At 38.4% G+C, this 12,500-nt stretch overlaps 1 protein-coding gene across 1 annotated transcript in view; it reads left to right on the forward strand.

Moving 5' to 3' along the window:
* The first annotated feature begins 3,008 nt into the window (after positions 1-3,008).
* The window catches only part of LOC144967436 (protein henna-like), a 48,854-nt gene continuing 39,362 nt past the window's right edge, over positions 3,009-12,500 (forward strand). The window contains exon 1 of the mRNA XM_078904681.1: positions 3,009-3,321. Within this exon, the coding sequence (XP_078760807.1) occupies positions 3,262-3,321 (60 nt within the window). The 5' untranslated portion in view covers positions 3,009-3,261. The remainder of the gene's footprint in view (positions 3,322-12,500) is intronic.

The raw sequence follows: 12,500 nt of genomic DNA on the forward strand, positions 1-12,500 counted from the left end.
AATGACGCATGGTAACTTAGTAACACGGGCTCTAAACTATCGGAACAATGGCGGACGCCCATACGAAATATTTCTCCGGCGAGCATAAAAGCGTATCCAGAGGAAAAAAACCCCATAAATTTGATCATGTTTTGACTTTTACACATTCTGATCACAAGCCATACGAAAAGGGGACGAAAAGTTCTAGCTAGCATGAAGAATAAAAAGTAATGATTTTCTTTGTTTAGAACCAAGATGGCCGCCGTTGCCGGGCGCGTGACATCAGACTACTGAATTGTATTGGTAAACATAGCAAACTACTATCGATGGTGTGTGTCTAAGTAAAATACCCACACTGTTCTACCGCTTGATCAAAAGATAGAATGAAGTTGACTTCACTCGGGTCTTTGTTATTGTTTGTTTTGTTTGTTTTGTTTTTTTTTTGCCATCCACGGTTATGAGGATTTCTCACTAAACTGTATCAAATCAGACTAAACGTTTAAGGTTACACATAGTTTATGTGTTGGTTTGTTATATTTCCGGATGGCAATGTTGTGAGCTTCTTAGTCAAGCGCAAACTATCTATAAAAGTTCATTGTTACAGAGTTTTGTGTGTTGGTCCGTTAAACTTCCGGATGGCAAGGTTGTGAGGTTCTTAGCCAAGTGCATAATATCTATACTTTTTAATATGCAATTTGGAGTGACGTAAATGTTTTTTAAATTTGTTTTATAAATAAAGACAAGTATTGAATTGTGAGTTTCAATTTATTAGACGAAGACAGATGGACGTTTCGGGTATCCCCTTTATCAACAAAACACGATGTGAAGGACGAATGAGATGTGTGAATGACGTAGTTAAGATGATTCACTACGTCATTCGCACAAAAAAAAAAAACGAGAACAAAGACCTGAGTGACGTCAATTTCCTTCTGTCTATAGATAGTATGCGCTTGGCTAAGAAACTCATAACATTGCCATCCGGAAGTATAACGGACCAACACACAAAACTATGTGTGATCTTAAAGGTTTATAGTCTGGCTAATACAGTTTAGTGAGAATTACTCACAAACGCGGATGGTAAAATACAATAAATGCTTGAGTGACGTCATCTTCGTTCTATCTATTGATCAAGCGGCAGAACAGTGTGGGTATTTTACTTAGACACACACCATCGATAGTAGTTTGCTATTTTTGCCAATACTCTTCAACAGCCGTAACGTCACTTCCTTCCTAATGACGCATGCTAACCTAGTAACACTGGCTCTAAACTATCGGAACAATGGCGGACGCCCGTATGAAATATTTCCCCGGCGAGCATAAAAGCGTATTCAGAGGGGGAAAAAATATAAATTTGATCACGTTTCGACTTTTATAGATTCTGATTACAAGGCATATGAAAAGTTCTAGCCAGCATGAAGAATAAAAATTAATTATTTTCTTTGTTTAGAACCAAGATGGCCGCCGTTGCCGGGCGGCGTGACATCAGACTACTGAATCCAATTACTGTCATCGTTTACATTATGACGACTGTCCGAGAGGCGTGATTATCTAGGTGTCTATAGATAGAATGCGCTTGGCCAAGGAGTTCACAACATTGCCATCCGGAAGTATAACGGACCAACACAAAAAACTCTGTGTAACCATGAACTTTTATAGATAGAATGCGCTTGGCCAAGGAGTTCACAACATTGCCATCCGGAAGTATAACGGACCAACACACAAACTCTGTGTAACCATGAACGTTTATAGTCTGGTTAATACAGTTTAGTGAGAACAACTCACAAACGCGGATGGCAAAAACAATAACAAAGGCCCTAGTGACGTCATCTGCATACTATCTATAGTCTGGTTAATACAGTTTAGTGAGAACAACTCACAAACGCGGATGGCAAAAACAATAACAAAGGCCTGAGTGACGTCATCTGCATACTATCTATAGATAGACTGATTTGACGTCACTCGGGTCTTTGTTATCGTTTTTTGCCATCCACGTTGTAATGGATGAGTAATTCTCACTTAAATGTATTACCCAGACTATAAAACTCCATGGTTACACAGAGTTTTGTGTGTTGGTCAGTTATATTTCCGGATGGCAATGTGGTGAACTTCTTAGCCAAGTGCATGTCCCAAATGTCGCTTAGAAGAAAAAAAATGATGGAATATAATAGAACCACAAACATTTGATTTCATAACCCCTAGTGCACACATAATCACAAAACACACACACACACACACACATACACAAACACATAATTACACACACATAAACAAACAAATCCAATGGGGGTGTGAGGTTTTAATAAAAGGGTTCTTTTTGTTTCTTTGTTTGTTTGTTGTTTTGTTTTTGTTTATTTGTTATTGTTAGGGTTTATTATTATTATCATTATCATTATCAGTATTATTATTATTATTATTATTATTATTATTATTATTATTATTATTATTATTATTATTATTATTATTATTGTGGTTGACTAGAGAGGTGTAACTTATTTCTTTATTTTGCATCGCTGTCTCATACGTTTAGTTATAATAATTATAACACCGATAATGTATGTAGCATACACCTGGACCTGGTAAGCATTCGATTTGGACATTTGAATACACAGCACTCGACTGACATGAACAGCATATGCTCACACACAGATACAATCATAATAAGAATAAACCAATCAAATTGCTTTAAAACGGCCGACACCCACATTTTGTACGGGAGAAAATAAACAGTGTCAATCTACAGATGGGAGCCAGTTTGATACTCCCGGTGTTTCGTGCTGCCTTCATCTTGTTAAGCTTTCTTGGTGTGTAAAGGTAGACTGTCGCAACTAATATAGAGAATCAAACACCAATGGGGGATGTAAATAAAGAATAAAATGTACTTCACAAAACAACACAGTCAAGTCACGGTTGACCGATAATAATATAGATCGACAGAAAGGACCAATCAAAACGCCGCATTTGAGCCAACTCCCCCCAAAGCCATGCGATCGATTCTGCTGTTGGCCGCCGATTGCGCCACCTTTATTTTCATTCCCACTCGGTGTACTGTTTGCGCGAATCTATTCCGAATCGGTTCAGACTAGCCTTGTATAATTTTTTTCCTGCAGCAGTCAACCGACCTAGTAGTGACTTATTACAATTAGAATAGTCAAGTCTCCAGTAGTCAGCATTTTGCAAAGCGTGTCAACAGCTAGTTCACTGTTATTGTGTCACCTTGCTTTACGATCATTCGCATTCTTATTTACTTTTTCTACAAGTGGAATATTCACCTATTCCAAGAAAATGGATGCTGGTGTTCCTGCCAAGAAGGCCAAGTACGAAAATGAAAATGGAACCAAATCGGTGAGTTATTGATTAGGGTTTTAATAAACATTTCTGTCACTCTCACAGAGCCACATCCTACTATCTACACACAGAGAAATTGTAATGTTCAATTTACCTTTGATCCCTTGTACTGCTCGCCATTTTCCATAGCAAACAACATAATTTAACCAAGTTTATTTTCCTACAGTAAAGCTCGCCTGTTCAACGCCTTTTATGATAAATCTTGAAAACTATCCCCGAGTCAAATGCAATAATAATGTAGATCTGTGTTATGCTTCTTTCTTGAAACAGAATACTGGGCTAGAAAATATGTTTCTCTTCCATGCTACCCGTCTAGTTATTTAACACATTTGATATAGCTTGAATTGATAGTATCCAAGAATCAGTAGTAGGTCCTCCATAGACACCCTTTGCCGTTTTCTGGAAGTAACACAAAAGAATGAAAAGCCCAATGCATCGGCCGTGTGTCCCAACGACAACGAGAGGCAGGCGAAAAATGAATTACACCTTCATAACATGACGGTGTTGTGAATGGTATTCACCATTGATATCCTACGATGATTGCCGTTAAGATCACTCTGTTATTATTATTATTATTATTATTATTATTATTATTATTATTATTATTATTATTATTATTATTATTATTATTATTATTATTGTTGTTGTTATATTATTAATTTTATTATTATCATCATCATCATCGTCGTCATCATCATTATCCGGGCGTCTACTCTGCGCAAACGACTGCTGATGATTTACATTGTAATAGCAATACTCTAACTGATAGTGGGTATTTTACTTAGATACATACCATCGTTTTATAGTTCGCTCTGTTCATCAATCACAGCCATTGTTTACATTATGACGACTGTCCGAGAGGCCTGGTTATCGAAGCGTCTCTTATATGCGCTATACTAAATGCACATTATTATTATTAACTACACAACTTTTGCTATCAATTATTTAAGTAAAATACCCACTGTTTCACCGCTTGATCAAAAGAACTAACACAGAAAACTATGTGTAAATTTCAACGTTTATAATATGATCAAGAAGATCGTGTGATAACTAGTCACCCATTTGGCGATATAAAAACAATAACAATGGTCAGAGAGAGAGAGAGAGAGAGAGAGAGAGAGAGAGAGAGAGAGAGAGAGAGAGAGAGAGAGAGGTCGATTTCATTTACGTTATCGTTTATAAACAACCATTTTTGACCGAGCACGATTGAAGGTGTGTCACAAATTCCATGTTTTGATTGGTCTAAAATCTACTGGTTAAGTATTATAGCCTTCTTTCTCTCAATACTGTTTTAATTGGGAATCAAGGGGTATCGTTGGAGTTATGTTGTTTCTTTGTTTGTTTGTTTGTTTTAATAGACTTGTCTATTTCGTTTCATAGTAGGGAACAAGAAAAGCTCTGGGCACAAAGCAACACTCCGCCGTTATTTCGATTAATATGGAGACGAGGTTGGAGATAAATTTGCCTTATTATCGCATAGAAGCGTTTAAATGATAAAATATAACCAACACCAACATTTAACATTTAGGTCAAGACATCACGAGCGTAAAGATAGATAGTATGAAACTCACAACATTGCCATCTGAAAGTATAGATAGAATGAAGTTGACGTCACTCGGATCTTAGTTTTTTTGTTTGTTTTTTTTTTTTTTTTGTTTTTGTTTTTTTGCCATCCACATTTATGAGTAATTCTCACTTTACTGTATTATCCAGACTATAAAAGTTCATGGTTACACGGAGTTTTGTGTGTTGGTCCGTTATACTTCCGGAGGGCAATGTTATGAGCTTCTTAGTCGAGCGCATACTATCTATAACGGACCAACACACAAAACTATGTGTAACCAATAACGTTTACAGTCTGGTTGATACGGGTTGTGAGAATTACTCGTAAACACGGATTGCAAAAAACAAGAACAGAGACCTGAGTGACATAAATTTCGTTCTATCTATTGCAATTTAATTTTTCGACTGCGGCAACACTGTTACCGGCCGGTCAGGTACTCATTTAACACTTGAGTGTGGTGAGAGTTTGAGCAAAAAAACTTTTTCAAAAGGTCTCAACTGCGCACTGCCCAGTTCCGGATTCGAACCAGGTACCTTCATGTCGGATTGCGAGTGTCATTCAACTGGACCACAAAGCCGGACGACATTCATTGCGCTCAAAAAAAAAAAACAAAAAAAAAAAAGAAAAGAAAAGAAAAAGAAAGAAAGAGAGAACAGAAAAGAAAAAGAAAAAGGAAAGAAAGGAAGAAAGAACAGAAAAATAAAGATGAAAAGACGATAGTGATATCATATTTTTCTTTTTTACATTTTGTTGAAAGCAAAAATAAATACAGAATGGTTAAGATGCGAGTTGAGATTTAAATGCCCGGTGGAGCGTTGGGGGGCATCCATTCGTGACTAAAACGGGTTGAGTTTATAGTCTCTTTGCACAGTCATCAAAACGCGCGTTGCTAAGCTAGGCTACGGGAACGCACCATTGTTGTTTAAAGGTTCTCGTCAGAATAGTGCACTTAATAGGATTCAATAGTCTGATGTCACGTCCGCCCAGCAACCAGCAGCTTGGTTCTAAACAAAGAAAATCGCTTCTTTTTATTCTTTATGCTGGCTAGAACTTTTTCATATGTCATTTGATCACAATGTATAAAAGTCAAAACATGATCAGATTTATAATGTTTTTCTCCTCTGGGTACACTTTTATGCTCGTCTGAGAAGTATTTCATAAGGGCGTCCGCCACTGTTCCGATAGTTTAGTACCAGTTACTAAGATACTATGGGTCATTACGAGGGAAGTGACGTCACGACTGTTGAACCCTATCTATTTAACCTTTGGAATAGAAGTATCAATTTTGCGGCTATGTGGTCAAGTGGTATGACACTCGATCGGAAGATCCTGAGTTCGAGCCTCGCTCGGCGCTAGTTGAGTCCTTGGAAAAGGCTCTTTACTCACATTCTCTCACCGTACTAAGGTGTAAAATGAGTACCTGGCCGTTAACAGCGTTGTCTCTGTCCGGAAAAAAATTGTATTGTCACCTGACAGGCGTTATGTCTCGTACTTCATGTTACGTGTTGCTGTTGGTCAGGGACCTCTTGTAAAGCGCTTTGAGCACATTTAGTGGAATAGCGCTATATAAAAAGCTCGATTTAAAAAAAATAAAAACCAACAGAACGTTGAGCAGAGTAAACGTTGCATGATCATAACTCAACTGCGCACTGCCCAGATCGGGATTCGAACCAGGGACCTTCATGTCGGATTCTCTTTTATAGTCTCTTAGCACAGTCATCAAACGCGCGTTGCTAAGCTAGGCTACGGTAAAGTACCATTGTTGTTTAATAGTTCTCGTCAGAATAGTGTACTTAATAGGCTTCAACAGTCGTGACGTCACTTCCTTCGTAATGACGCATAACTGGTTCTAAACTATCGGAGAAATGACGGACGCCCTTATGAAATTCTTCTCCGACGAGCATTAAGTCTATCCATGGAGATAAACATTATTAAATCTGATCATGATTGGACTTTTATACTTTCTGATCACGTGACATGTGAAAAAGTTCTAGCCAGCATGAAGAATACAAAGTACCGATTTTCTTTGTTTAGAACCAAGCTGCTCGGACGTGACATCAGACACGAATCCAATTTAACCATTGGAATAGAATTCTCTGGTTCAGAGTGATAAAATGCGTCGCCTCATATGATTCAACTCACGATACTGCAGCACACTTGCAAATCAATGGAAAATGTGTGTACTGAATGGGACCATCACAAAAAACAAGATGTAATGGTTGGTGTAGTACTTTGTGACAAATGCGATCTCTGACTGATATCAACCATTCTTCCGAGAACAACAGGTGGGGAGATATGTAGCGTTGATAAAAGTATAAAAACCAACAGAAAGTTTAGCAGAGCAATAGAGCATTTCTCACTAGAGCATATTTATAGAGCAATACAAACTAAACGTGCTCAAAGCGCTTTACAAGGGGTCCCTGACCAACAGCAACACGTAACATGTAGAACGAAACATGTAGAACGAAACATGACGCCTGTAAGGCAATCTTACATGCTGTTAACGACCAGGTCCTCATTTTACACCTGATAACGGTTAGAGAATGTGAGTAAAGAGCCTTTTCCGAGGACTCAACTATGCGCCGGGCGAGGCTCGAACCCAGGACCTTCCGATCCGAAAGCGTGTGTCATACCACTAGACCACATAGCCGCACGTTGCTTGATCATCATTTGTTGAATCGGTATATCATATTATTTTAACCTCGTTGCGTGGACGAGAATCTATTTTTTAAAAAGCAAGGCTAACAAGAGAACGTTTAGGGGCCAACGTGGCTCAGCGGTACAGTCATTTTGCTTCATATCCGAAAGGTACCGAGTTCGATCGATCAACCCCCCCCCCCCCCACCCCGCTGCGCTGTGTGGCCTTGAGCAAGTCACCTCGCCCTAGCTTAGTTTGTGGCGCTGTACTGCGGCTGACGCTTGGGTTATACCAGTCTTCCCTTGGAAAAGGCCCTAGAGACAAATTTCCCCTATGGGATGAATAAAGGGAAATATTATATATATATATATATATATTATATATATTATATATATATATATATATATATATATATATATATTATATATATATATATATATATATTTGTAGGTCTATTTGATTAGCTAAATTGTTATGGGCTTATTGCTGCCATGGAAATTATATCAAACACTGTACATCACAGCAACGTTAAATCAGACCAATAATAGGATTCACTAGTCTGACGTCACGTCCGTCCAGCAACCAGCAGCTTGGTTCTAAACAAAGAAATTCGATACATTAGTCTTCATGCTGGCTAGAACTTTTTCACATGTCATGTGATCAGAATTTATAAAAGTCAAAACATGAGATTTAAAATGTTTTTCTCCTCTGGATATACTTGGAGGAGTATTTCGTAAGGGCGGTGATGGAGATAATGGCGTCCGCCATTGTTCCGATAGTTTAGAACCAGTTACGATGCGTCATTACGAGGGAAGTGACGTCACGACTGTTGAACCCTATTGCATTCAGTTATCAGGCCTGCAAATGTGTGCACGTCGATTTTTTATTTTAAAAAGGCCGGCTGGACGATTGGTACGAAGCTCATGTTGACAAAATTGAGCTTTGATATAGCCCAATGTCCACTAAACATGCTCAAAGCGCTTTACAAAGGGTCCCTGACCAACAGCAACACGTAACATAAAGAACAAGACATGACGCCTGTCAGGCGATCTTACATTTTTTTTTCCAACAGAGACAACGCTATTAACTGCCAGGTACTCATTTTACACCCAAGTACGGTGAGAAAATGTGAGTAAAGAGTTTTTTCCAAGGATCCAACTATGCTCCGAGCGAGGCTCGAACCCAGGACCTTCCGATCCGAAAGCGATTGTCATACCACTAGACCACATAGCCGCATAATCACTGATATATAACCATAATTTAGATCATAAAAACCCGTATATAATTTTGCATTATTAAGCTTCCCGAGGGCATAATTTAAATAGTATTTTAGATGTAATCAAGATAAATTATACAGGATAGGTAGCTTGGAGCTTACTTGGTTGAGAGAAGTTGCTTTGCAGCGTATATGTGACTCATCGTCTCAAAACGGTATTATATCTTGAACGAACCATGTGCTTAAAAGCCGAATTATACGTTAAACTGGTCAAAAACATAAATTGTTGACATTAGCACCCTAAAATATGGTATCCATTCTCCTCAATAAAACATACGAACTCAACACAAGTCTGATATTTCTGGCTATAAATTATATTTTCAACATCTTAACCAACCCGACTTAACACCGTTTTGGGGCGAAGGGTCACATATTTATGGCAGCCATAATATTATTTAGCAAACGGAGAGAACGGGTCCAGTTGTTTTCTCTGGTGATTTTGATACAAAGCTGCTAGAAGCTGTGGACTGTAAAAAAAAAAATAATGAACAAAAATGAATAAAACATATGTGAAAAAAAAAATCGTTCTTGTGCGGTTATGTGGCCTAGTGGTATGACACTCGTTTTCGGATCGGAAGGTCGTGGGTTCGAGCCTCGCGTTCGGCGCATAGTTGAGTCCTTGGAGAAGGATCTTTACTCACATTCTCTAACCGTACTGAGGTGTAAAACGAGTAACTGGTCGTTAACAGCGTTGTCTTTGTCCAAACAAAAATTTGTAATATCGCCTAACAGGCGTCATGTCCCGTTCTAAATGTTACGTGTTGCTGTTGGCCAGGGACCCATTATAAAGCGCTTTGAGCACGTTTAGTGGATATTGCGCTATATAAAAAAAGCTCAAGTTCTGGGCTCATTGTTGTAATGGAAATATTCTCAAACAACTCAAAATATTGGCCTTTACAAAAATGTTATATCAAGGCCATTTATGTGTTCGATGATCGGACCTGAAGATAATGTGTGCACGCTGTCTGAGAGAGGTCGTAATCTCACATTTTGTTAAGGGCATAATATTATAATAATGAAAGATATTAATACTTGGCATTTATATCGCGTTTTTTCATTACTGTGTGATGGTCAATGCACGATACAAATAAATATACAAAATTTACATATTATGTATAAAACGTATACCACAATGACATCAATAGCAGCAGTGGTGTTGTATGTCATATCGTATCAATATAATGAAAATGTAATGGTAAAAAGGTAGTGCTTTAACATTGATTTAACCATCTCAATGCCACCTACAGGAAAATCGTCACATTTGTTACGATACAATAAACGTTTTTCTTAATTAAAGTCACATTTGTTAGATTGCACATCACAAAATTGTATGAAAAATGTTTGTTTTATAAAGTTTGTTTAGCTACACAAAAATGTGCATAGATATCTAGTATGTACTTATTTCTCATCAGTTTGAGTTGCGTTGGTTAGGTATAGCATTTCTGGAAAAATCATGAAAATGATCGGTAAGAAGAGAGTTAAAACTATCAATAGATTTTGAATAGATAGAGCATTTATATAGCGCAATATCCACTAAACGTGCTCAACGCGCTTTACAAGGAGTCCCTGACCAACATCAACACTTAACATATAGGACGAGACATGACGCCTGCTAGGTGATATTACAATTTTTTTTCGGACGGACTCAATGCTGTTAACGGCCAGGTACTCATTTTACACCTGAGTACGGTGAGAGAAAGTGAGTAAAGAGCCTTTTCCAAGGGCTCAATTATGCGCAAAGCGAGGCTTGAACCCAATCCCTTCTGGTCCGAAAGCCAGTGTCATACCATTAGACCACATAGCCGCACTATTCTTATGATATTATTCTTATCTCTCTTTGTTTAGTTTAACTGATTGAACCCCAGTGATATATCTCTCCATGCGCCATTGACAAGATTCATCTCATAATTCAATCTGATGTTCTTTAACTGATTTAACCTTCTCCTTGCCAACTATAGGAAAATCGTCACATTCGTTACGATACAACTACAATCAACATTTTTCTTATTCAAATTTCTCTTGTACATCCTAAAATTTAAAGAAAATGAAGTGTGCTGTAGAGCATGTTTTACTATAGAAATTATCTATGGCAAAAACTTACTGCTATTGTGTTTGAGTGATAAAAAAATCTATTTTCGTGTTAGTTGAATGTGAAGTTTTGGGGAAAATCCTGAAAATTGGTGGTATGGAGAGAGTTAAACGTTTTCTCCGCAAGATTAAATAGTCTACTTGCGATTGCTGTTTTGTTTACGTTTGTGTTTGTGCTTGAGTTGATAATATTATTGTATCAGTTGAAACTGTTATCATTATCCAAACACTTTGTTACGGCAAAGTACCTTTGTTAAATACATCAAACAGATTGTTAGGGTATAAGAGAGATCTTTAATCTTGTAGTGTTAATTTTTTATCGTTGGCTTTGTGACCCAATAAAAACGCTATCGGGTCACATATTAAAGTTAGGATATATTAGATATAGGAATAAGGACAATATCACAAGGACAACCCTGCAATGGAATTTTTAAAAAATAATAAAATTCCCGTTATTCATCCCCAAGGGGAAATTTGTCTTTAGGGTCTATTCCAAGGGAAGACTGGAATAACTCAGGCGTCAGCCGCAGAGCAGCGCCGCAAAGTGAGCTAGGGCGAGGTGACTTGCTGAAGGCCACACAGTGCAGCGGCGGGTGATTGAACTCTGTACATTTCGGGTACGAAGCAAAGACCGTACCGCTGAGCCACGCTGCCCCTTAATCCATCCGGAAAGAGGAAAAAAGGAAGACCAAGGTCAACATGGAGGAGAGGCCTTCTGGTAGAGCTGGAGAGGTCTGGGATGCGCTGGCAGGAGTTGGAAAGACTGGCCAACGACAGAAAAAATAAATTTTATTCCACCAAGACATCATAAGATCCCGTCGCCTAGGCATTCCACGAAGGAATATAGATAATTCATCAAACAAGATGAACAGGAATCACCCATGTTGTTCAAGTGAGCAAATTGGGGGTTAATAATCTTGTCCAAGAAAAAAAACCCACGAAAGTGCCTGAAGCGGGGCTTGAATCCGGGACTTCCGGATCACCCCTCGGCTACTTCGCCCTCTTCAACGACAGAAGGGGATGGAGAAGTTTCATCGGTGGTCCATACCCACTGTGAGATGAGGACTGAAGAAGAAGAAGAAAAAGATATAGGAACTTTGGTGATATTATCTTGTTGGTAGCTTTAGTGACGGTTTGCCAGCTTTCCCTGCCGAGTAATACGCCATTATGGGGTGGCAAGTTAATAACGTTACTCCGTATGTTATGTGTGACACACATCTCAGAAGCTTTGAATCCGGTGTGTACATAATATATATTATGTAGGTCTAACATCCGAACCCACTTATGGGCCTTGTTTAACATTGTTGCAATGGATATTTTGCCCCATTTTTTTTTAATTTTATTTTTTTTTTTTTGATTTCTATTACAACAACCAGTTCCTAAGGAATTGGGTTATCAGACTTGCACTTCGGTTGAAGCAGATGCCAAAGGTTATTGGCTGGTTGTCCCAGTTGTCCACACCAGTACCGCTTGAGGTTGGAGATGGAGAGCGCAGTTTCTTGGACTGTACTCGCCTTCTGCGGCAGTCGCCCACTTTGTGACACCGAGAATGAACTTTTTGAAACGATGGGTTTACCGATTTGATAGGCATAAACACGATAATCAGCAGT

The sequence above is a fragment of the Berghia stephanieae genome, chromosome 3 (assembly GCF_034508935.2).
Source record: "Berghia stephanieae isolate SIO BIC M18660-M18661 chromosome 3, UCSD_Bste_1.3, whole genome shotgun sequence".
Lineage (NCBI taxonomy): Eukaryota > Metazoa > Mollusca > Gastropoda > Nudibranchia > Aeolidiidae > Berghia > Berghia stephanieae.